The sequence below is a fragment of the Drosophila takahashii genome, chromosome 3R (assembly GCF_030179915.1).
Source record: "Drosophila takahashii strain IR98-3 E-12201 chromosome 3R, DtakHiC1v2, whole genome shotgun sequence".
Taxonomy (NCBI): Eukaryota; Metazoa; Arthropoda; class Insecta; order Diptera; family Drosophilidae; genus Drosophila; species Drosophila takahashii.
This window is the reverse complement of record NC_091681.1, coordinates 26,870,961-26,897,982: the sequence shown is the minus strand read 5'-3', so window position 1 is coordinate 26,897,982 and position 27,022 is coordinate 26,870,961. Positions and strand designations below refer to the sequence as shown.

General features: G+C 39.2%; 1 protein-coding gene across 2 annotated transcripts in view; it reads right to left on the bottom strand.

The window, feature by feature from the left end:
* side-VI (sidestep VI) overlaps positions 1-27,022 on the bottom strand; it is a 102,890-nt gene that overhangs the window by 18,092 nt on the left and 57,776 nt on the right. For both annotated transcript variants that reach the window (XM_044394047.2, XM_017137191.3), the window contains exons 3-10: positions 19,878-20,001; positions 19,664-19,787; positions 19,485-19,569; positions 18,432-18,542; positions 11,729-11,929; positions 7,931-8,082; positions 7,728-7,872; positions 4,081-4,211 (exon numbers count right to left, since the gene is read on the bottom strand). In XM_044394047.2, coding sequence (XP_044249982.1) covers positions 4,081-4,211; positions 7,728-7,872; positions 7,931-8,082; positions 11,729-11,929; positions 18,432-18,542; positions 19,485-19,569; positions 19,664-19,787; positions 19,878-20,001 — 1,073 coding nt within the window. The remainder of the gene's footprint in view (positions 1-4,080; positions 4,212-7,727; positions 7,873-7,930; positions 8,083-11,728; positions 11,930-18,431; positions 18,543-19,484; positions 19,570-19,663; positions 19,788-19,877; positions 20,002-27,022) is intronic.

Below are 27,022 nucleotides of genomic sequence, written 5' to 3'. Positions count from 1 at the left end.
TTTTGAAATACTTGGAATATTTATTTGAAAAATATAGAATGCTTTTTTAAATTAAGATGGCTTATTATTTTAAGAGAATATTTTTATTTCGAGTCAATAATTGTTTATGATAGTTTAAAGTGTACATAATAGGCCAAGCTCTTCTCAGCTGAGAAGATATAGAATCAGTTCGTACTCAAATGCACTGGGAAGGGGGATAAAAGATCCTGGGAATAATATTCCGCGTCTTTTGTATGGTGGCCTGTGGGGTGACCTTTCCATTGTGCAGATGTAAACAGTTATTTCGATGGTTAGACATTCGGTGAATGCCGGGTCACGACAATGTTTGCTCACTACTCACATTTCGGCTATTGAATTCCATTGCCATTGTGTCGGAATGATTGATACTATTGGCCAAGTGTCAGTGCTATCGGAATCAAGATTGCAGATACAGATGTATCCATTACATATGCAATGCTTGGCCGCTATTAGCATTTCCCTCGACCTGTTTAAAGATCCTTAAAGTGCAGAAGAGCCCCAGAGGCGTAGTGTCCCCAGACCATGGAAGGAACCCTGCTCGTTTTCCGCACAGCCTCAATTCCCGTAGGGCCTACTTAAATAGCTCGAAACGGGAACGAGAACGAACTGCGGCTTGGCTCAGCGACCTTGTTGTCATAAAACAAATAAAAATGTCGCCAGGCATATACGAAAAGTAAATAAAGTTCAAGGTTGTCGCAGCCAAAAAAAAGGGAAAAAATAAAGGAAAGGAGACGAACCAAAAAGTGTAAACAAAGGCAAATAGAAGGCTGAAAAGAAGGTGGGCCTGCAGAGCCGTTACGGCCGAGTGGGCGTTGAGGATTATTTCAAATAGTTCGGGGCACATCCGCTGCAGAATTTCCGCCCAACGCCCGACGGCCGAGGTCGCCACCCTACCACCCACTTCCCGCTGACTTGATGATGTCTGCACAACCCTTTAGTGCCCCTCAATGCTAATGGCGCATTTTATGCGTTGCCATTTCTGTTTGTCTGTCTCTCGGCCGTGTTTTCGACTTGTTTGCCAGCCACTCCTCAAGCGCCAAGCTCCAAGAGCCCTGAGCCATGAGCCACAATCCAATCCAAGCCGCCCTCTCCTGGGCGTCTGTCATTGATGTTTGTTCCGACTATAAATACCCAATTAGTGTCCGTAATTTATCTGATGGCTCGGCCTGATTGAGCGGATTTGGTTTAGCCTTTCCCTGGGCGCTTTTTACACGGCTGCTCTCCCTTAAAAATGTTCTCAAGATTTTTAAATTGGTTTTAAGACTTTTTAAACAAATATCCTTTTAAAATAAAATAACAATAGAATATTTTACAATATTTTAGAATAGAATAGAATATTTTAGAAAATGTTTTCAAAAGGGATCAAATCCATTAGTTATTATTATTTAGCTTTGGTAATGTTATTAATTTAAGAAATTACATTTTCTGCAAAGCATTTAAGTAAATATATTATTCTCCAATTATCGAATTCATTTGATTGAAAATATGAATGTTCGTTAACCCGAAACTTTGCTCTTAAGAATTCAAAATAACGCATCAAAACATTTATTTAAATCATTGCAAATTTTGAACTGCCTTTCTGGTCCAACCAACCAAGCATTGCCGTTCGCCATGTAGAACTATGTAAATATTTATGCTCAAGTTGCTGCAAAACTCTAAAGCCGTTTCCACTGACTTTGTTCTCTAATCAAATTTTCCGGCCATGTTTGCTATTTCTGCGGTTCCTGACGCAACTCAGATAGATGCGAGTCTGTGGGCCAAATAACTTTTACTGGCAACAGGACTCGGATTCATTCGGAGCTAGCTAGCTGGTTGCCCTGGCAACGATTCCATCAAAGTTCTGCTCATTCTTCGGTTTGTTGTTGTTAATGAACATGTGAAAACTTTTGCTCGCACGCACATTCCAGAACTTTCACCCCAGTTTTTGCTTGTATGTGTGTGCAAGTTTAATAAAACTAATTGTTAATTTAATTTGCCAGCTCGTCGTTAATTGTCAGCTTGTCTAATTGAATAATAACAGACGAAGATAAGTTGCCCTGCGGCTGTTCTGCGAAGAAGAATGGGTTTATTTCAAACCGAATCGATGTGGTGGCAAAACATAAATTAATTTATTTCTTAACTGGCTGCAGCCGAGTTGATTTAACTTGATTTGACTTTTAATTGCATTTGAAGGTTGCACTGTCGCCGTTGCCTTTGCCGTTCCTGTTGCCAATTAACAATTGACTTTTAATGAACGCCCGACTTGGCTTCTTCGCCTTCATCACTTTGGCCCAAGTCATTTGCAATTTTCCGCTTGGCCTTGAACTCATTACGCATACGCCATGTGCACAGCTCGACCAAGTGTGGCTGTCTGCTGCCTAACCTCTCTGCCCTTCACTACTGCTTTCCCTGTGTGTGCTCGCTGGCTTAGTTTCGTATCCATTTCATTTCCATTTTTGTACTGCCGCAGTGAACTTTTATTGTTATGACACTCGGCTAAGGGAAAAGTGTGTGGGGGATTTCACGCTGAGCTGGGTAAATGTAAGTGACGATTGCCATCTAACTAACTAACTGCGCTGCTGCTGTCGCTTTCTGGCTTGTTAGCCAGTCATACATATTCTGAGCCCCGTTAAAGGGATTCACTGAGGCTAAAACCTCTTACTAGCTTTACCTTATAAAATAGGTTTGATTTTTAGGTAAATAAATAGATTTTAAAAGCTAGAGACTTTTAAATATCTGACTATTTAATTGCATAAAATATTTAGGGATGATTAAAATTAATAGGGTTTCTTAAAATTCAAGGGTATTCAAGTTTCGATCTTGACCACTTCAGCCGTCAGTTGATTTGCATTTAACATTGACTTCTAAAGCTCATTGATTGTCCCTTTCCCACTCTCTCTACCTTTTACTTTCACTTTCCCCATCTCTTTGCCATCCCCGTATAATTAGCATTTTGCTCGATGTAAGATAGAGTGTAATGGAATCAGCACTCGAACCAAAACCAAACCAAACCATCCCATTGTCTCTCGGGCAAATTATTATTTCATGTAAAGTTTTTATCTACCTACCCTGTTCCCTGTTCCCTGGGCAAATGTCTTGTGGAAGTTCTTTTGTACTAAATATCCCTCGTTTGCCGCCCCTACTTCCAAAAAAGTTTTCGGTCGTCTTCGAGTATTTGTATTTGCTTATTGTTGTTTTCGGTAAAAGTTATGACTAAGTTGTTGGCTTTGCCGTTGCCGTTGTTTAGCTTAGCTCTTTGTTTGGTCATGTACTTCATTGTGAATGAATTCAATTAGCATTCATATTATTCATACACTTGATTCGTTTCTTGTTCGGCATTGAATAACTTTTATTTGGCAGCCATTGTTGCTGTTGCCGTGGTTCAAGTTCGGGTTCTTTGTGCTGCCACTAATAAACAAATGATTTGCCTTGTAAACTTGTACTTGGACTCCTGGAATTCGCCTCCCCTGCCTAAACAAGCCTGTCTTATGCCAGCCACTTGACTCAATTGCCTTAAAATAATTGGCCAATAATTCAGTAAAAATGACCACTTAATTTCGGCTTCATAATAATTTACCCAGCCGGAGAGCGAATCGTGTGTGGGAAAGGCACGCCAATGTCTTGGGAATTGCCGGAAGTTCGGCAGTTGTACGCTGAATTGCCCTGAGTGCAGCATTTGAAGTATGTTTGAAGGTCAGGAGAAAAATTACAAGAAAATTTGGAAGTAAACGGTATACATTTGTCACTTAAAATTCATTGGGAAAAAAAGGTTTCACCTAAAAAATATTTTATTAAAAGAAAACAAAAAAAAAATTTTCAGTATCTAGACAATTTTTATATTTTTTTTCTGTGCATCCAAAGACGTCTAAAGTGTCGAAGCTTCGCCAGCTTTAGAGCCGAATATAATATATTTTATATGGCACTAAAAGGTATTTTTTGCCAAAAGTTTACTTTACACTTTGGACCATTCTCTTTCTCTCTCTCTCGCTCTTTGTATCTGTCTCAATAAAGAGTGCTCTTCTATTGCGAAAGAGCCCTTCATAAATATTGCAAGTCAAGAAAAGTTTCTGTTTGCTCACTTACATTATGCTTCCATACAACTTTATAAGCAGCCGGATTTGCATGCACTTTACACTCGAAGTAGACATCATCGCCTTCCTCGATATCCTCCGGATTTAGATTGGAGCCCAGGTCCAGCTGCAAGGTGGGAATGACTGCAAAGAAAGTGGGTAGAGCAAACAACAAAACACTGGATGAGCATTGTATTCATTTGACTAAGGCAGTGGACTTAGACCTGGATTGGGATTCGCTCGGAGCTCGGAGGAGAGTCCATCAGACGTAATTTGCTGTTTTGGATGGACAATCCTTCGGCTCGGGCCCAAGAAAGGCATGAAATGGGTGGAAAAAGGGGGTTAATCCGGGCTTATCCGTGATTAGTGTCGCTTCGTCTCCGCCTTCTATCTATCCATGTATTCCGGCCATGCCCCTCGGCTCTTTGCCACCTTCCACTTGTTTATTATTATTTTGCACATTGTTTTTGGCAACTTACCTACCCCCCTGCCTGCTCTCGTAGTTTTGGTCTTGGGTCTCTGTCTGCTTAGCGCTGCTGCCTTTTTCTTTTCCACTTTCTGGGGTGGCACGTTCTATAAGCAAGTTTCTTTAAGCCGATTTCGTCTTTTGCAAAGACTTGTTAATGAAAATGAAAAGTGCTTTAACACACACCATCCCAGAAATGGAAAGAGAATGAACGTAAACCGAATAAAAGGGGGAGGTGAAGGGGTGGCAAGGACAAAGCGGACAGGAAGAACGAGTCAAAGCAGTTTGCATAATTTAAAGACTTTTCCCACTGTCCCAGCATCGCTCTGTGCCCCTCATTGTGTCTATCTTTTTCCCGCTCAACAAGTTCATTAGCGATGACTTTAAGCCGGCATAGAAAACTAAACAGAAACGAAAGGACCAGGGAAATACAGGATATTCACTTGGCAAAAAAAGTTGACTTTTGGGAAGTTTAGAAAAGCAATAGAACCAAAACTCACAAGAAAAAAAATTATTTGAAATAAGGAAATAAAAAGAAATGTTTTATTTTTCTTTTTTAATCAAAATTTAATCCAATACATTTTAAAAAAAATTAATAAAATAAAAACGTATGTAACATTCTGTAAATCTAGCAATTAAAATCAAAGTTAATCAAACTGTATAAGTGCCTCTGATTTTTTTAACTGCATAATGACAGTGAGATATTTTCCGAAGGAAGTTCCAAGTGGCTGGCAGGCCACACTGTTGCGGTTAGGATGGGCTTAAGTGGTAATAACTGTCACTGGCCAAGCTGGCCAACTACGTCTGGCTAATGCATTTTATGGTCCTCCATCTCGGCGACCCCTTCCGACCCTCGGACCCCTCCTTCGGATCCTTTGTGGAGTCCTGAATGTCCCGAAAACGAGAGGAAAAACCAAAGCAAGCCCATCCCAGTCGTAACTGCAGCTTAACGTAACGACTTTTGAGTGCCAGTGCCACATTATGGTGCAGCTGCAGTTGCAATTGGAAGGATCTGTGTGCCGGCCAGTGTGTGGGTGTTTGTACATGAGTGTGGGTGGAGCCTGTCATTGTCTATTGCCCCAAGTTGAACCAGTTCTCGTTAGCAGTCCTTAAATTGATTCCACTAGCCTCTCTTCCCATATAAATTGCATCGGGCTGAAAGCTTATTTCAGTCCTCCTACTTTTAAATCCTTTTTGAACGTAATTAAGTTATATCGAAAAGTTTGCAATACATTCGCAATGCAATAAGTTGTTTATATTTTTGTAATAGAAAAATATTGCAGAAAATAATCTTCGAAATACTATAAGTCTTCTTTAAAAATGTATTTTACTTACTTTAAAGGGGGTTACTTTTATTACAAAACTTTCTTCCATTTCTTATCACATAAATAATGAAAAAGGTTCCCTTTCTATGCTCAAAACCTCACCATGATTATTATGAAACAAAAATCTGCCCCGTCATTAAGTTTATTGCGGATATGACTTTAATTTTTGTAGGCCTGTCTTCTCCCGTTAATTTAATTTCAGGAGCCTAACCTGAGTTGATTGTGTGGAAAATAAGAGGTCTGCCTGCGTGGAGGCTCTCTGATTAAGATATTAGAGATAACTTTTTTATGGCCCCGGCTAAATGTGATGTAATATAATGAGAAAATTATTGGCAGCGTCAACTTCAACCTGCCCCATCTCATCTCTGGCAACAGCCGACATTGCATCAACTTTTCAATTTACCCCCGTCGCAGGAGGCAAACAAAGAGCGCGGTTAAAAAAGACACAAAATCTTTTGCTGGAACGAGGAAAGTCGGGCGGGAAATATGAAATCTCAGGAAGTGTCGGGCGAAGAAAAACGGAGGGGGACCAAAATATTTTAAGCACGCTATAAACATGTAAATGAGCATGGAAATTGAAATTGTTATCTAATTTTTTATATCAGCGCTCGCGCAGAAGGTGCGCCCTACTCTTTCGCACAAGACAGGCCCGCACTGAGAGAAAAGCTGGGATAAAATATTTAAAAAAGATATTAAAAGATATTCGTGACCAAATATTAGTCTTATTTGGGAAAATTATCAAAGAATTGGAACTTTGGTTCTATGAAATGAAATATATTATCAAGTTATGTTTTTTATTAAAAAATTATGTGTTCGGATTCCATTTCTCTCAGTGCATCATCTGCTGCAAACCGGAGAAGCATCCCCATCAACTCGGCTGCCACCGAAAGGAGTAAAAGTTTCAATGACATTGGGGAACAACGAGGCGGCAAGCTTTTTAGATAATAGACGTGGCAACTGTTTGCCCAAGACGCTGTCGTCACAGCCCAGAAGATGAGGACACGAGACCCCGGGACTATTGAAACATTAAGGGTTATCCGCGCATATGTGTGGTTGTGGGTGAGACGGCTTGGCTTAAAGTGAGCTTTTCCGGCTTGTCGTATAGTGTGTGCACTACTTCCTCGGCCGCTCGCTCGTTTTTAATATTTTGCCATAGAATTTTTATTAACAAACTTCACCCCGCAGCAGCACATTGTTGACGCGGCCCATAAAACAAACGTTTGACATACGAGCCAAGCGAACGCAAAAAAGAATTGAATGTATTATGTAAAGCCCGGCAATATTTGGAACAGGGTTCCGAAATCGCGCCTACCCCCTGTTATGTCACTATGGCATTGGTATGCAAAACAGTATTGATTCCCCAAAGGACATGGGCGATAAGCGGTTGACATAGTTTATGGGATCGCACGAGAACCAGAACGAGGGCCCATCGATGGTTTATGGGGCACTCATAAAGCAGGGGCATATGTCAAACGAGGGTGTTATTAAAGCGCGGAATGGGACGGTTGTTCCTGGTACACAGAATATTCGGGGGGAATAATCGTTGACAGTGCTTTTGATTGATTTTAGGACAAAAAGGGGAATTAAATAGGTGACCTTATTCTATTTATTTAGAAATATTTATTACACGCAATATTACCTATAGTTATTGAAATCATAAAGCTATGAAAATTAAATAAAATATTTTTCCCTTTAATCTTTATTTTAATTGCGGGAAGTTTGCAATATTTTTATTAAAAATGTATGTTGCAAGCGTAATGTTTAACACGTTTAATGGCTTCCTTAATAAGCGTAATTAAAACGTTTCAGTTTCGATTGATTTATTTATTATAAATATATATTTCTTTTGTGGTTGGTTAATGTACTTACAGAAAACATTCAATTTCATGGCCGTTTCCCGAATGCCATTGCGTACGAGTTCGTTGGTTGCCCGACAGGATAACGCCTTGCCATGATCTTCTCTGGTGGGTGTGATCGATAGCACCGAAGTGCTCACATTACCGTCCTCAGAGACCTATGGGATTATTTAATAATTAGGTAGTGAAAAACCTACGAATCGTATTTAATTTTACCTTCTGACTGTGGCCGTGCAGCTCGAGGTTGCCCATCCACCAGGTGATTTTGGCCGGCGGCCTCGAGCCGATCGCCTGGCACTCGATCTCGTACTTTCGATCCGCTGACATCGGCTGATTGTTGAAGCTGATTTCCACCAGCAGAGGCCGCACTGCAATGCAAACAGTTTGTTTATGAACGCGCATTAATTTCCCTCGTTAATTTATTTGCTTAAATGACATTTAAGGTTGGTTTTTACTCTCTCCGAGCCCGTCTCCCCCTGACACTTTTCTGGCTTTGTTTTTGCTTTCTGTATTCTGTGTTTGGTGCGACAGCAGCTTTTTGTTGATTTATTCAAATTGTGTGTGAAAAATCGAAATCGAAATGGAAATGACAGGCAATGCAATTAAAATTAATTGCAACAAATTACGATTGCCACCAGCAACAGGAACTGCAACAAGAACAACTGGGGAATGCAACAATATCGAGCATAGGGCAGCAAATATTGCTGTTTTCCATAAAGGGACGCATAATATGAAATGATAAATGTCAGGCGGAAAAGGCAAAGGAACCGACACGAAGCGAAACGAGGCGAGGCAAAGCATCATCGAACAATTTTCGTCAACATTTCCAATATTCCAATATAATTAATTATTTATTTTTGCAGGAAAACAACGAATACTTGATCAAAAGTTAATCATTATGGGTAGCAATTATAATTGCAAAAAACCCGTATTAAAGGCTGTTCCTTCCGGTTGAACAAATTCAGCGAAAACTTTAAAAGGCTTGACGGGAAAGGCCTTATTTCCGAAGCGCGATGGATGACGGTTTAATAAATAATTGGCATATGGCCAATTGGCATAGGCCATTGTCAGATTGGTGGATCACAAACAATGCATTAAATTTCAGCCAATAAATATTCATGCAATTACATTTATGTAATTTGAATATTTGTTAATATTCATGTTGACAGCAATTTGTTTACCCGCAAAATTGAAAATTGCCCAAACAAATAAACAATAACAAACATATTTTTTTCCGCCACCCAAACATGGTCACGTAGAGCTTTGGAGTCTAGGTTCATTATCAGCATTACACAATTTCCCATCGATATCGTTGTCATTGCAATTGTTTTCGTGTTTCTCGCTTTTAGTTTTTTCGATTTGCTGCATTCGTGGGAAATTATGAATTACGCTTTTTGGTTTGCAATTGGTAAATTATTACAATTCGGCGATTTATTTTGATAGCTGTTTAAAAATATTTTTGTGAATTTACAGAAAGGAAGACTTAGTCAAGTATTCAAAGTATTCTCTGTTACGCAAGGAGGGGAAATAAACCGCTTAGAGGGTATCATTTTCCAGAGACCTTTAAGAACACATTGCAATATCTCTTGCAATTTAACGAATTAAGCCAACTGTTGTTACTTTTTTCTGTTGTTGTTACATTTTCTGCGGTTGGCCGCGCATTTTATGCGTTAATTTAAAGGCGTGACATTTCAGTTAAGCCCAAATGCGATAATAAAAAAGGAAAACCAAAGGGCGACGCATGGCAACTATCTACAATTTTATTTATTTCAATGCCATTTAAACATTTTTTATTTTTTTCTCCTGCATACATTACAATATTATTCCACTTTTTTATTGTTTTTATGGGCATTGAACAGGTTTCAATGCGGTTGTTGTTGCTGCCGCTGCAACGCTTTATTGTAATTAAATTAATTATGCACATTTGCATTGGAAAATCATTTAAATGTTTAATTAAACGCACTACACCGGCTAGCATAGAAGACCAGGCCCCAAGGACTGAATTGCGACCAATTATGCAAACAGATCCATTAAATTGTTAAAGGCTTGAAGACTGCAGAGGTTATTTTCGAAAAGAAAAGAGAGTTCAATTTTATCGATAGCTTATTTTTCATTAAATTTTTATTGGTAATGCAATCAGATGTGAAAGACGAACAAAGGAGCTCCAAGGAAATCTGAGCTGCAGCTAAAATGACAAATGCAGAGGGAACATTTTAATTCAATTAAATGCTGCAGTTCGACTTCGACCAGCCCTTTTGGGGCCTTAAATTGTGTGCTAATGAGGAACTCTCATAATTGTTTTATGCGAGGGACCGAGTGTCGTGACGGGCGTAATCTAATTGTTAGTGGCCATAAAATTAACTAATTAAGGTCGTACTTATTATTCAACTGCCCTGTTTCCCATGCTCCTATTCTGTCATTACACGCGAAGCAAAAGCAGAAGAAAAACAGCAGAATTTCTGTAAGGGAAAAGTGGAAAAACCTGGTTAAGTCCACCACTCTTCTCTCCATCGTTTCAAGGTCATTTGTTAATCGTAGTACGAAACTGTGGCCACATTAATTGACCAAGTCAACGACATTCCACCGCCTCATCTTGGCCTTTTCTTATTGGCGTGTTAACTTTTATGTCACCGCAAGTGCGACATATTCCTATGCTCTCCGCAGTATTTTCCCCGAACCCAAAGCAATAATATCAAATATGCGCATCACCAGCTGCTGTCGCTGGAACATTTCGGCATTATTTTCCGGGCACTGGGAGCCTAAGTAGGAATTGACGTCCAATTGCTTTGGCGTTTTGAGAGCCATGACAGACGCGCCAAAGTGCCATAAAATTCTATGGCCAATCTTTGGCTGTTAGCGCAATGCCATGGGCCTAATAACCGAGCATCCAAAAAAATATTACATGGCAACGGGGAGACAACAAAAAGAAGAGGTAGCTGAAACTTAGGGATAATGCATAATTAGGTTCGGCGAAAAGTTGGTACCTTAATGGACTTAATTTGATTGAAACCATGATTTGCAGTTTGAGAACTTCTCTTTTTTTTTAGAAATTTAAGTTTTCCAAAAGCTTTTGTCACTTTTGTCGCTCCACTAATAAAGCTGACGGAATTGCAAATACATTTTCGTCGCAGCGAATACATTTTTTGCAAACAGCTTTTCCGAGCACAAATCTCTTAACCACTCACCCTCACAGTCAGGCACTCGAAATTGGCAACAATTTAATTCAATTTAACAATTTGCACAGCTCCTGTTCGTGGAGAGTGTGGGAAAAGGGCATTTAAAAAATTGTCACAAAATAATAAATCCATTCGGGTCATGCACAGTCCACTAACCTGAACGCAACTTCTATATTTTCAAAAAAATAAAGAAGGAAAAAACAGGCAGTTCGATATGATGTTGGGAGTAGAATATGTGCCAGGTCAGAGGCCACGGTAGGTAGGATAAGTTACGCACTGGAATTTCTGTTTTCCCTATTCGCTGTGTATTTTTTTGGGACGTGGGTATCGCATGCAATGCTACTGCTGTTGCCGTTTGCATTTTGTTATATTTGCATAAGCCATTTTATTATCTATTTTTTTGCTGCTCAGCCTCTCTGGGTTTTTGCTTATTTTTTTGCTTTTGGGGGAATGGCTGGTTCGTTTTTATCTGCGCAGCTATTTGTTAAAACTTTTATCGCAATGCTTAAAACCGAACAACAAAAGCAAGAGCACACAATCAGGATCAAAAAAGAGTGAAATATATACAATAAATAAATAAATGGTTTGGCAAAACGCTTTTAGCACCATATTTGGGTCGTTTTAAATCGCCTCACTGCTGAAACGGTTTTCAGTTTTTATTATAAACTGGAAAGTCAGAAGGCGCTCAATGAAACAGAAAGCCTAAATCTGGGCTACTGAAATTTTAGAAAGAAAAATAAAGCTGGGCTTTTTAAAGCCACTTGGCTAAAAATCCTTAGAAACATTTTTTTTTTTGTGCAAATTATTTTATTTTATAAAAGCCTGTTCTTATACTCACGATAGAGCTCGATGGTTATGTTGGTGGCCACATATTTCTTGTGGAAATTGCTGGCCTGGCAGGTGTAGACCGCATGCTGGTGGATTCTTGACAGGTTGCGAACCACCAGCTTGCTGTTGATGGCGCCATCGTATGTGTAATCGACAACGCTGTTCTGCAGCTGCCCATTCATCAGCCAGATGACAGTCGGCGGCGGAGATCCTGGAAAAAAAGAAAACAAGGATATTAGTCATTATTAAATAATTAAATTGAAACAGGAAAGTAAATAGAATCCAAATATTATAATGAAATTATTAAATTATTAAACTAAATTATGAAACTAAGCTAATTCTTATTCCTTTTTAAGAAACCCCCATAAAACTATGTACAATATCTAATACTCATAAATCCTTTTCCACATTTCCACCAAATGGACTAGCTACTCGTTATGAGCATAATTATCCATCACCTGGATTAAAGTGCCTGTTATAATCTATCCTTAGAACCTCTAATTTAGTTAGCTGGTGGGGCTTGTTGACTAGCCACCATCTCCAGCGGAGTGGTGCAATTGCTGAATGGTGGGGGCCACTTAAACCAACACACAGACGCACAGCCACATTACTCATACGCAGCGTGCGGCACTTGGCCGCTTTTAACGACTTCAACTTAATCAAGCGCTGAAATTAGCTTTTGTGTGCGTATATGAGCGCACATTAATTTAATAGCAACGGGTGGTCGGTCACTCATTCAAAGGAGAGCAAGTAATACACTGCGAAAAAAATAATAAATCAAATGTGCAGTGCAGAGGATTAAGTAGATAACTCTTTTCCAGTTGAGTGTTAGTCTTTTTTAAGCCTACTCTTTTTAATTAAAGTTTATTTAATAGCAGGCAGTTTCTTAACTTTTCTGCCAGTGTCAGGGGCTGACACAAATAAATTCTCTGACAAGCTTGTTGTATATTTTTCTATTATTACTTAGTTATTACGCAAAATGCTTGATGAGTAGCCATAAAAAGCAATGCGACTGAAGTGCCATTAAATCCACCTGGAAATTCACTAAAACTAAGCCATGGATGGGCCGAAAACTGCACTTGATATGTTTGAAAAATGTGTCGCTCGGGCACATATATAGATTTTCCTATATGTATATGCGGGGACATACAGCGAGGTAAACGCACATTACTTTGATTAATAACTGCCATTTGGTAGAGTTTTATGTTGTTTATGAAAATATTTCACATACTCGCAGAGGGCCTCTCTGTGTGTGTGTGTTTTGGGGCAGAGTAGATTAGCGCATGTGTAGCAAGGCGGCTTAATGGTCGTCGGTGATTTATTGGCCTCTCCTCGAACAGAAATACAATGGTAAAAATAAAAGGACAAAAAAAAACAATGCAAAAAACAGATTGCAATTGTTTCTCTTTTTTCATCACTTAAAACCAACAATTTCCTTTTTTGAAAATTCAACTGACTCTTGCTTTCGCTTTAAAGTCACAGTCAAGTTTGCTTGCAAGGGACGGGCGATGTCTGCTGTTTTTTAATGTCAACATAAGGTGCCCCCACCCAAAGAATCGCACACAAACACACTCGCCAGCAGCAGCTGACTTGCATTTACTCCCCACACAAACACACTCAAAGTTTGCACTACTTAGTTTTTTAGACTTTCTCCCTGCTTTCCTTTCTTCTTACTTCAAGTTTCATACTCTTGCACAATGGCTTCTTACAAAATCTACACAGAATGTAAGTTTTAATATAAAAACCCTACTTTTTTATTATATTAAAAATATTATAAATCTATTTATTTTATCTTTAAAGCCCTAAAAAAATAAATCCGAAAGTAATATTTTTTTAATAAGTATGAAATTTATTTTAAACCCATAAATTTGATGGTCATTTTTTTTTTAATATTTTTACTGGATTGTAATTATTGAATTCAGCAAAATATTTAACCTATCCAGATAGAAGAGTATTTTTAGCCTTCGTTCCTCAAAAAAACCACGCCTCTTTCTTTTATTTCCTTTTGCTTTTTTGCCAAGTGCTTTGCCATTTTTAGAGCAGGCATCAAAAAACGGGTTTTTGTGCCAGGCAGCAGAAAAGCAGTAGCAGCGGCAAAAGCGACATTAGCATTTCTTTGCCATGTCCACCTGGCGTGCACCTGCCCACCGCCCACATCCACACCCACTTTCTAATGAGCGGCAGCATTCAAATGCGTGCCAGTTTTTAGCGTTTCCTTTTGGCGGAGACTTAAAGCCGCTGCCAGCCAAGTCCGACTCACTTATGCACTCTTGCACACACGTTACCAGAGCTCAAAGAGTCCTTATTTCTTGCTTCATACGAGAATTGTTCTGTTTATCCACATCGTACCGAAATGCACAGCGGGAAGAAAATTCCATTGAAAATACCAGTCGATTCTGGTTTCTTTAGAAATGTTCTCTAAAAATATCTTATAAAATATTTTAAGCTTTTGAAATTGAAATGTAAATAAAGTCCATGCCTTATCTATTATTTTTATCAAAAGATTGCGATTTTATTCAACCTTCATCAGCCTCTTTTCCTAAGCTATTGATTAAAATGCTATTTTTATTCAATAGAACTGACCATTCTGTTGATTTCAGCATAAGTTTATTTGTTTCGTTAAAATAAATAATGAAATTAAGCTCCGATGATGGAAAAGTACTGGTGATATTGTTGTTAATCTTTGTTTTCTGTGTAAAGAAAACAATAGAGAAAAGACCCTTGCATATGCACATGAAAACTTAGACCATGCGCTTTAGTTATGCAATGCTGAAATATTTGCTTGTTTAGTTTTGCATATCTTTGCATCCCTTGCATCTGTTTTGGCTTTGGATTTGTCTCTGGCGAAATAGATACACTGCTAAAAAAAAGAAGGGTGTGTGGGGGTGGGACCACGAAAACCAAGCTCTTAAGAAGAAACAGCAGCAAAAATCTAGAACTCGTGATGGTAACATAAAAAAAAGTAAAAGGAGGAAACTCTGCCATGCCACATAAATATATTTTATGTTGTTGTCTTTGGAACACTTTCTGTTTATTCAGTTCGCATTTCTGCCCCCCTGACTCTCCGGCCATTTTTTGCTTTTGTGTGCTCTTTGGCATTTGACCTTTTGTCCAGTGAGGAAGCTGTAAAATAAATTTAAGGCTTGCCGGCTTCAAGGGTCCTTTTAAAGAACAACAGAAATTGCAACACTCAATTGTCATTTGTACTTTGATTATGAAGTTTTTCAGTCGAAATTAAAGTTCTTTTTTCTGAAGAATTTCAAGCTCTAAAGAAGGCAGAAAGGCGAACAAAATAATAATTACAAATACTTTCAAGGTTCTATACCTCTTATGGCGCCTTTTCAGAAAGCCCATAAATGAAAAATAAATGAAGTTGAAATTATGCAAAGTTTTGTGGCAGACAATATACTATTTCTTCTCCCCCTTTCGTCTCCTTAAGTATTTCCCCCATTTTGTTGGTCCTATTTTCGCTTTAGTAAATAACTTGTGTTGTTGCCTGGCTCCGTATTGTTGCACTTCCGTGCACCGAAATGTGCCACAACAACAGGCCAACAAAAGTAGTCGTAATAATAATAATAACAACACGAGAAAAGTGAGGAGAGAAATTTTTATAAAAATGCACACAATTTTGTACTCGGCAACCTGCCTAGAACAACAACAGCAAGCACAATAACAATATGGCCAACGCTCACTTTGGCCAAAACGGAAAACGCCTGCACTTCCGTTTGACACACAGAACGAAAAAAAAGGAATGGAGGGTAAAAAGCCATTTTTAGCACACTTTTACTATGCTGGGAATTTAAAGGGGTATATAGGATATTTAACAGAATACGCTTTCTGCTACGTTTTTGAAGATGGGAAAAAAAAATGGACAGATTGCAAAATCATAGACAAAATAGACCAAAATTTAAAATTAAAAATTACGTTAAGATTATTATTATATTTTAAAAACAATTTAACAACAAATCTTTTTACAAAATAAGTTAGCCAAAATGCTAAACCGAAATGTCACCCTGCCGCTTAGTTGATGTTTTCTGCCGCGAGGTGGCTCTTTTAATATATACTCTTTGCTCCGGAGAGTTTCTGGTTATGGGATAAGATGGGGAATTGGAGTCGGAGGGGCAGAAACCACCGTGTGTAAAATTCATGACGTGCAAAAGAAGGCAACGCTGAATATTATGCATTAGTGGCCACATAAACCCAGGGTTTTCTCCCGCTTCCCGCTTTTCCCCCGCGCGCTTTTCCCAATGCCAGCGCACAATGGCTGCCCCCGGTTCCAATGTATATATTCTTTATGATTTGGTAGGGGCGCTCTGGCGGAGGGGGGATTGGTAATTTTTACTACCCACACAGACTGTGCTGGTTGGTTTATAACTTCATTTCGCTCCCCGTTTCTCCAACGTTTTTCGGGGCTGGCGTGTCGCGCTCATTTGCAATTGTGGCCCTCCTCCTAGGCTGCAATAAAATTTACTGCTCCTTTGTCGATTTCGCACACTCTTAAGCCCAAACCGGCTGGCTTTCCCATCCAAAACACCGACCATTTCCATCCCGGGCCGCTCCTTCCTCATCGCCTGCCGCTTTTGACTTACTTCTGCTGATTGCACTTGTTTATGTGGCAACTTTTTCAGCACTTTATGCTCCTCCCACTGCCTTCTGCCTCCTCCCCGCTGGCTTTTTGTTTTGGCCACAGAATTGCAATTTCTGTAATGGACATTGCATGTTGAATGCCAAAGACCTGACCACACCAGACCCAGAACCCCGGAACCCAGAACCCCAGAACCGAAAGCGGCTAAGAATGGAAATGGAGATGGTGCCGGACTGAGCATAATGTCAGCATTTGCCTGCAATTTATATCCGTCCGCTGTTTAAGATTTCAGTAGGACGGCTAGCATTTTCAATTTCACACCATTACCAAGTCGTTCCAACATAATTGGGATGTTCAGCGGTTAAGGGGAAGAACCTGTCCGGTTAAAGGATAATAGTTCTAAAGTGCACTAAAAAAAATTAAATAAGAGAAACTCACGGAAAAGTTTGCCAGAATATTTCATATTTTTCTGTTCGACGTGGTGTAGGGTTGTTAAAAAATCGATAGTGCCGATGTTTTTGGCTATTGATGGTGGTAACTATCAATATTATCGATACTATCGAAAATTAAAGAAAATAAATAACAAATTACAAAATACCAAAATAATCACTTTTAAAATTGTAAAATTAAATTAAATATTTTATTTTCTTTGAAATCCAATTTTATTCGAGTGCAGTCATTTTCCTTCCAACTCGGATCAATTTGTTCGTTTTAACTGTCAACGAGCCTGACCACACACACTCACTTTCTCCCACTCGTTTTGTACAAGTTTCAAGTACTCCAATTGCTTTTCCCCACCCCCTCGCTCATTTGCCAACATCAACAGACTTCCTTTTTGCTTGTCAACAACTTGGTTGTCCACTCTCCCCCTTTCAGACCAACCAACCCCTGCAGCTTTCCCTCCAGCTCGTATGTATTCACATTTGTACATTGGCAACATTTTCCTTGCCCCCATTTAATTGGCACATACAACATTTTGAGTGCCCAATTTTTCCTGCTTTCTTTTTTCCCCTTTCCACCCCCTGCGGACTCACCCCTTTCGCGGCCATCCCTCCGCCCCCCACAGTGCCGCCCAGAAAACTACTGACCAGTTAACAGTTGCCGGGGCAGTTTCAAGTGCAGTTTGCTGGCTTGGTGATTTATTTTATGTCAACGTTGACATGTCAAACCATTCAAAGTGGTTTCGCTTCCGCCCAGACCCAGAAAACAAAGGGGAGTACGCAGCGATAAAGCACGCGATTGTCGTTGGCTGGTGACATACTTATGTCGGGCATTGTGACGGCTTTCGGGAGAAGGCAGCTATGGATTCTCGAATTGCGGCTCTCGGACTTCTCTGAGTCCTTTTTTCAGCCTCGTATTTCCCGGCGAATTTATTCGATCATCCAATCTTTACTTTGGGTCTTATTAACAACAATTGACTTAAGGGTTTTGTGTGCGATTCTCTGATTGTACACGTTGAGAAAAGAGTTAAAGATATATTGCAATTTAATCTCATCTGATTAACATTCAAGTAAAGAAGATAAGCAAAAAATGCTAATTTTGTTAAGTAAAATAAGTGATCCTTAATTAAAATATCAAAATGTTCCTAAGCAGTTACACTATTTTCTGTGTAAAGCCTTTGTCAACATATCAACCTGGGAATCATCGATAACAAAGCCTGTTGACTTCGGCGGAACTCCTACAGTATTCTGGCCTTTTTCTCCTCCTCTTTTTTCCCTGCTGACTGCTTCTTTCTCTTGAGCATTTTTAATCCTTTTGTTAAGGCGACACATTTGCGAAATTAACTTGGCTCCCTGAACTCTTGCCTCCACTGGCCCTTTCAATTGGCTCCTGTTTCACTGACATCTGTGTTCGCTTTCCTTACAATTGAACTTTATTTATTGTTTGTTGTTTATGCTCCCCGCCTTTGTTTGCATGCCAACAAAGCTTAGTTACTCACCCCCGCCAGTAGCGCGATTTTAATTTTTGATTGTGTTCGTGCCGAATACTTTTATGTTTTTACAGCCAGTTGTAAAGTTTAATTATTGATTGCATTTTATAGGGCTGGCAATTAATATTTTATTTTGCTGTAATCCCACTGCCCCACATTTAGTTTATAAGGTATCTGATCAGCATTAATGGGACTTACCACCGTAGACAACGCAGGTGACTTCCAGGCTGCCTCCCTCTTCATAAGGACCTGCCCTCGAATCGATTCGCAGGCGACGCTCGTTGAAGATAATCGGCTGCGTCGGCGGCACTGGAAAATTAAACAATTTGCATTTACTACGACTGTTAAATATTTAAAAACCTGCAAAATAACCGGTTAGCTTACAATGATTTTAAATAGCCGCAAATCAGAAATAATTTGGCATTGTCAAAAGCAATGCAAAGGCAAATTTATACAGCGCTTTTACTCATATAGCTCGCATAATAAATTGTAAGTTTTGCGGCTAACCGAAAAATCATTTCAGCTAATTTATGTGCAACTCGTTTGGTTGGTTCGTCGTGTGTGACTGTATGTTTGGGTGTGGACGAAACAAATATTAATTGCTTTTATAATCGTTTCTGGCTGGCCATATTTATTTATTTATTTATGTGAATGTTGATTTCATATGCACGTAGATTTCACATATATTTATTAATGGTTCTTTTTATTTAAACTGGTTGAAGTGGAAAAATTTTAATTGAGATTTGAGTTGGACAAACAGAAAAGGATCTGATTTTTATTCGTTTATCTACGCTTTTGCCAACATAGTTTGGCCATCTTTGTTTATAAATTAAATAAATATATCCTATGAAAATATTGAAAACTTAATAGTGCGAATTATAATCCAATTGTTCCATTGAGTTTCGTAAATTTTAAAATGAATTTGTTTTTGTGATAGTTTAAATTTGTACTTGTTATGATAGACATATATATTGGCGGTTAATTAAATATTATTGTGGCTAAGTTATAGATTGTACTCGAATTTTGACCTCGATTTGCAATTTGATTAGTGTTTATTTTACTTTTTTTGGTAATACTATAAACTTTACCATAAGTGCGGGTAAAACTTTTTTCAATTTAGAAATTCAATTTTAATTTAAAACTGTTTCATGTTAATTAAAGGGAAGTTAGATTTTATCAATTATTTATTCGAGTGTGGGGCAGCCGAAATAGATTGGATTCCTGACATCTTTCAGTTCTGGGTATACGCACCGACAACCTCCAAATTGACGTTGCTGTTGCGGGTCTGCGAGAGCTTGAAGTCCACGCGACAGCGAAAGTTGCCCGCATCCTTTTCCTGAAATGAAATTCCAATTATAGAGCGCCGCGCTGTTGACACTCGCGATGGGCGGTGCTGAGGGGAAAGGGAAAGTGGGAAGTGGGATGGTTACCTTAACCGGATTTATAATCAATTCGGCCGGCTCCTTGTGCGTGCGAAAGACGGCCCGATCCTCGAGGACCTCCTCGTCACGCCAATGCGAAGGGGTGCCTGCGTGGGCGCCACGTGTGTCGTAGCTGTCAAAGGGATTGAGATACAGATGCAGGATTCAGGATACAGGCTACCAAAAACAGATAGACACGCTCGCAGTGCCCAGATTGACCTACCTGTAAATGGGTAAATTATTCTTGTACCAAACGACCAGCAGCACTTTGTCATCGGCCTGGCTGGAGCCCACATCACATTTGATTTGGGCCGAGCTGTTCACCAGCACGCGCAGGATTTCGCCATCTGAAAGTAGAGAAATGCCATGAGAAAAGGAGTCACTGCTAGTTGGCAAGTCTTATTTCAAAGTTCTTTGCTGCCGGCTGAGAATGGAAGTCAATTTAGCTGGCAAATTGATTTTCAAGTGGCTGCCGCAACAATTTGTCAAAAAGTGCTCAACAATTGCATTACAGCACAAACACACAACTACACACTCACTCGCAGCAGGAGTAAAGGAGCATTATGAAGTTCTGAAAATTTTGATAAAGTTGTTTGTGCCAGGAAAACTAGGAAAATATTTCATATTTCCTGGCAACCATTCAACGAATTTCGCTCTGATAAATGTGGCTACTTTTTGGCTAGCGAAAGGGTCGCTCCCTTCGTCCCCTTCTAATTAGCCAAAAGCTGACCAGCGAAGCCTTCGCTCGCACCATTTGGCTAAGCTTTAAAATATCGATCGATCTGCGGCTGTTTGAGGCCTGAAAAATGAAAACCAAAAATAGCCGAAAATCGCCAAACAAAATCACAACATTCATAGGGAGATGGAGATAGCGGCGAAAGGGCGATGGTGATGGTGAAAAACCAGATATAGTGGGCAAAATGCAGCGACAAGCGACCACATAATGCTGCAAAACAAAACAGGAGAAAAAACCGAACAGCAAAACCCGGCAAAAGCCGTCGCACGTGTGAAGGGAGGCTGAGGGGCTAAAGGGATGACGATGGCCAGGGGATAGTGGCAAAGCGGAGCTTAGGGGTGATTACCCAGCCACATGCGGATTACAAAATGGCCGCCATTTTCGTGTTGTGCTGCCCAGTGGCTCCCCGCCCTGTGTCAGTGTGTGTTTATGCGGTAAAAATGCATTGGCAAATGCGTCTGGCTTGTAAAAAGAGAAGGGAAAAAAGCAAATACAGAAGCGGAAAATATAAAAATATAACCTCACTGATCGAAGATTTAATTACCCTTGGTCATACGGACAAAGATCCTCTTAAAATTTAAGAAAAACTATAAGAAAGTTATAAAACATCTCAATAAAGTTTATTGAATAAACTCGAAATGGAATCACAAATTATTCCAGATAACTTCACATTTTTTTTAAAAGGTTATAAATACGAGTATTTCTAGTTAAAAACATTTTCTGTAGCTACAATCATCAATCAATTGAAGATCCAATTACCCTGGTCATACGGATCCTCTAAAATCAGCTATAGAAAAAAAAATCAGAAATAATTCAAAATGAAATCAAAAATTATTCCATAAAATTCAGGATATTTTCTTTAGATCATAGACTCGAATATTGCTAGCTAAGCAACATTTTCTGCTGCTACAATCATCAATCAAAGTAGAAGCCATGGAAACGGATGCATTGACCCATTTTCCGGCATACTTGAGATATGTGACAGGCCTGAGCCCAGTGAGCTGACTCTGACTTCTGTTGCCAGCATACCCCATGGATAGCCTCAGGGTATTCTGGCCGGATTGGAGCGACAAGTGCCTTGGATGGCAAACGACATCGAACTTCACTTGCTGCGACCAAGGGTAAACGGTAAACGCCTTTGGCAGAGCTTTTGTTTCTAATTTTGCACTTGTGTGCGCAATGTGGCCGCAAAAGGCCTACGCAATGGGGCAATCGCCCACTTTCCCCCCAACTGGCACCGCTTTCTCCGCTTTCCCCACCCATTTAGGTGGCCTGGGGCCCCTGGCTTCACTTCACTTTGTCCACACAGAGCACACCCGTAGCGGACCACATGATAAATAATCGATAAATTATGTGGACACATGTTTAATCTAGCATGAAATGGAATCATTTCCCTTCAATTTGTTGTTAGCCAGGCCAGCCAGCAAAACAACAAAGCAAACGACCGAGCGATAGGACAGCAAAAAGAAGAATACAGCGAACAGATGTGTTTCGGGTGCGTGTGAGGGGAAAAGGACCTATTTAAATATAAATAATGATCAAATTATAAACGACGGCGAGTGTCCGCTGTCTGCTGACTAAACACGTCGTTGCTACGAGGGAATTGTTTGCTCTGCACTAAATTATTGCGCATACGCCATGTTAACGCACTTGGCCAACTTGGCACAGTGTCAACTTGTCTGGACTCCAGACAACATAGCCGCATCTCTGCGGCGCTGAATGATTCATTCATCATTTGCTTAATTGCATGCCAAACATTACAATTACCCGAACGACAGCTGAAAATGTCCAACGATGAAACCATGTTCAGCTGACATTCCAAACTATCTCTCTATATCTATTCGTAGCTCTATGCCTGTCTGCCGTCTGGAGTTTCTTAATTAATATTTTATTTCATTAGCAGATTGGTCATGAAATGACATGTGTCGTCACAGCAAGCTGTCAGCCCTTAAGCCGCACTTGATAAGGTTTTCGGGGGCCAAATGGAGACAATTAGCTGGGCAGCAAAACATTTTGAAATAGATACGAAAATGCCAAGTTAATTGTCCTTGTCAATTGCTTAGGTGGGTGCAATTTAAATTTTCCCTTGTCCGAAATGCTGCTAAAAGGACTAAGAAAGGCCATTAGTCTCATTTCACAAAAGTCTTCAACACTTAAGGAAGATAGATTCATTAGTGGGCATGTTATCAACTTTGTTTACATTAAAAAATATTGATTTAAATTATTTTTAAAATTTTTTTACCATTCTAAAATTAGTTGTATTTAAAAAAAACATTTTTTGAACCCTCATACAAATTTTTCTTTCTAAATAATTTAACAATTTTGTAACCATTTAAAAATTTTTTTAGGCCTCATACCAATTTTTCTTTTAATATAATTTTATAAAATTAATTAGTTTAAAAACATTTAATTTGTTTTTCTTTTTGGGATTATTTCTGTGTATTAACAAGTATTCAATGGCCTCCTTAAAAATAAGATGTTTTTAAATTATCGAATGGATGCATGAACATCCATGGATAATTAAGCCCAACCATGTAGGCCTCCTGCCAATTTATATGTCTTCATTACGTACTCAAAACTACGCCCGAGTTGTCCTAATTTCGTTGGCATACTCGTACGTCTGTGCGACGCTGCTTTGTTGTCTGCGGCACAAAAGCACAAACAACGACACTGACAATGACTCTTTGGATATCCTTGATGGCGATGCCTATAACAATGCCGCCACTTGTTGTTGCCTGCTCCCTCCTCGGCTTAATGTAATTGAACTTTTTTTCTAATTGACACTTGTCACTGGCAAAGACATTTAAAAAGCTACGGCTACGAAAAAGAAATAAACTTAATTTTGACGCATTTACACATACATTTATTTCAATTTCCCAGCACAACAAAGGGAGCGAAGTAGTCGCAGTGGCAAACAAAACAATTCCAGCTCAACTACCGCACACACACACAGCCACTCGCATCAGGATAACTACACCCACACAGAGGCAGGCAAACAAACAGGAGTGGGCAAGTTGTATCTGTGTTTGTGGCACAATGAAAAGCTCCTCGACAATGGAACACAGAACGCAACTCGGGCTGGCGAATTTATTGCACTGGTGTGAGCTTGAATGTGAATGCGAATGTGAATGGGAAGTCATTGGAGTGGTTGCAGTAACCGCAAAGAAAAAGCTGCAGGAGCTGCGGCGGCAGCGACAGGTGGAGGCGAAGAACAGCAGGCTGGCATCCTGGAGGACACAACTAAATACAAAAACCACGTGACAATGTCTCCCGCCCCTCCCTCCAATGACGAGCGGTGGCCGGAGAGCAACCATTTCAGTGGATGTATCCGTGTAGCCACCAGCCAACAGCAACTTTGTGTCGCATTCGCAGAAAGAAAACCGCACGGGAATGCATCAAGCTGTGAGGAGCAGGCAGCTGAAAGCAGACGGCGAACGCCGCAAAACTGGATAACTGGGCGTATGCGTGATGTGTGGTTGTGGGGGGAAAACTACACAAACTCAAAGGTGGAAATTCTAGATTATAGTTTGCCTTGCTACATTGTTTGTCAGAGATCATTTATTTTTTCTAAATTGTATGTGGTCATTTTCTAGTCCTAACATGGATTCCTAATGTTATATTTAGAAATTAAAAAAAAACAAGTAGAAGACCGTGAGTCTAATACATATGTGTAAATGTGTAGAAAAATGTTTTAGCTTTTTAGCATTCAGACTTTAATGTTCCCTTTTGATGGGACCTTACTTTAAATACTCACAAATTAAAGTAACATCGTGCACACTCCTTTAAATATGAATTGCATGACTTTACAAAAACATGGCTGGGAATGGGCGCACATGTCGTATGCGCGTTATGCAGTGCACTTCGTTAAATCCAATAACAAGACAGACAGCGCCCACAACAACAACATGGGGAGCAGCTAAAATAACATACAATCAACAGAGACAGTTAGACAGGCAACCCTCAAAAAAGAGTGCTTGCTGTTTTTCCAGAGCAGTGGGATAAAAAAGGACGAGGGCGAGGAGCTCCAGAAGGAGACAGCTGCCATCCAACGGTAATTGACAGAAGTCGCTCAGAGGAACGTTCGTATGTAGTTGTGGAATGGAACTCCGGCCTGCAATTGCAATTGCAATGATAATGTCAAACTGATTTCACTACAGCTCAAACCCAGACAAGTTTACTGCGGTTACACGTTTTAATACAACCCAAAGGGTCGCTTAAAATCAAGTCCGAAAAGGGCAACAGAAATGTATAAGAGTCAAAATCTGCCAAGTGGGCCACCCCTGTTCCGAAGGTCCGATTTTCATCGAACTTTTTTACTTTTCCGGTTCACAACGAAAATATAAGAACTTCATTTGAACGGTTTTGCGAAATTTTGAGTTTTACCGGAGTTATAGGGGTCAAAACATGGCATTTTTGACACTTTTTCGAAAAAGTTGCACTCAGTCAAAAATTCATAACTTCGGAACGGTAAGAGATATCTTTATGATGTTTTCACTAATCGCTCAAGAATTATTATGGCTTTCCATAAAAAAATTTAAAAAAAAATTAAAAATTTTTTTTCTTAAAAATAAATCAACATTTTTTTTTAGTTTTTATTTTTTTCAGTGTTCTTCACCAGCTATAGAGTTTAAAACCATTTGAAAATGAAGTTTGATTCATTACGAAAAAGATCAAAAAAAAAAAAAAAGAGGGGCCCGGACAAAGGTTTTTCGCAATATCGATTTGAAGAAGGGCGCACAGCGGTTTTCCATACAAAAACGGCTTGCTCGTGAAAATTGGCTGGTCAACACATGCCGTTGCGCGCGTAGCGTCAGCCGACTGCAGCTGTCAATGACGCACTTTTTGTCGTTTTGTATGGAAAACCGCTGTGCGCCCTTCTTCAAATCGATATTGCGAAAAACCTTTGTCCGGGCCCCTCTTTTTTTTTTTTTGATCTTTTTCGTAATGAATCAAACTTCATTTTCAAATGGTTTTAAACTCTATAGCTGGTGAAGAACACTGAAAAAAATAAAAACTAAAAAAAAATGTTGATTTATTTTTAAGAAAAAAAATTTTAATTTTTTTTTAAATTTTTTTATGGAAAGCCATAATAATTCTTGAGCGATTAGTGAAAACATCATAAAGATATCTCTTACCGTTCCGAAGTTATGAATTTTTGACTGAGTGCAACTTTTTCGAAAAAGTGTCAAAAATGCCATGTTTTGACCCCTATAACTCCGGTAAAACTCAAAATTTCGCAAAACCGTTCAAATGAAGTTCTTATATTTTCGTTGTGAACCGGAAAAGTAAAAAAGTTCGATGAAAATCGGACCTTCGGAACAGGGGTGGCCCACTTGGCAGATTTTGACTCATAAATCATCCAGAGAAATATATGGGAATCAAGAATGCAAAGCCTGCAGCGACATATGAGTGAAATATAAACCCAACCCGAAACTCAAACACAACCAAACGTTATGGATCCCCGCCGACACGTGCTGCTGTCCCTGGAAAATATATATTTTTCTTTCATTGCTCACGGACATCGTTAGCCCAAATTGTTGTGGAGCAGCGGAAACAGACGGAGGTTGCAAAATGCTGAGCTAATGCCGGGACCTCAAATCAAAGAGGCAGACAGAAATCAAGTTGAAGTTCAAAAGCATTCGTTAACCAGTTGGCACAATCAATTTCAACTGAGAAAATAAAATATTTGAGATTTAGTTAATAAAAGGAAAAAGAAACAGAAAAAGTTAAAACTTTTATGGTGTGAAATGTTAAGATGCGATATAATTTTTTATTATTTTAAATTAAGATTACTAAAAATAAGAAACAAACGTTGATGTAATTTTACGTTGATGTCATTATACCCGTTACTCGTAGAGTAAAAGGGTATATTGTATTCGTGCAAAAGTATGTAACAGGGAGAAGGAAGCGTTTCCGACCCCATAAAGTATATATATTCTTGATCAGGATCACTAGCCGAGTCGATCTAGCCATGTCCGTCTGTCCGTCTGTCTGTCCGTCTGTCCGTCTGTCTGTCTGTATGAACGCTGAGATCTCAGAAACTATAAAAGCTAGAAGATTGGCATTTTGCATGCAGATTTTAGGAGTTCCTACGCAGCGCAAGTTTGTTTCAAAATGGTGCCACGCCCCCTCTAACGCCCACAATCGCTTATATACGATTTTACAAATTTTAATATTTTGGAAAAGTAAAAATGCAGTTTTATTGTGTTTATCAATACCTATCGAAATGTAGAAGAAATTTTTCAAATCGGACCATTCGTTAAAAAGTTATGCGTGATCAACGTTTTCTATCTCTATCTCCATCTCCCTCGCACTCCCTTTACCTGAGTAACGGGTATCTGATAGTCGGGGCATCCGACTATAACGTTCCCTCTTGTTTTAAGATGTAATCTTTTATTATTCTAAACATTCTACTACAGTTATTATATTTCGGTTTTTAAAGGAAGATCATTTTTTATACCTATTAATCTTAATTAATCTTTTATTATATTAAACATTCTACTACAGTTATTATATTTCGGTTTTAAAAGGAAGATCATTTTTTATACCTATTAATTTAGTTAGAATCCATAAGTCAAAATAATACAATTTTTTGTCAGTTTTGCGTACGTGTTTCGGATATAGAAACCTCA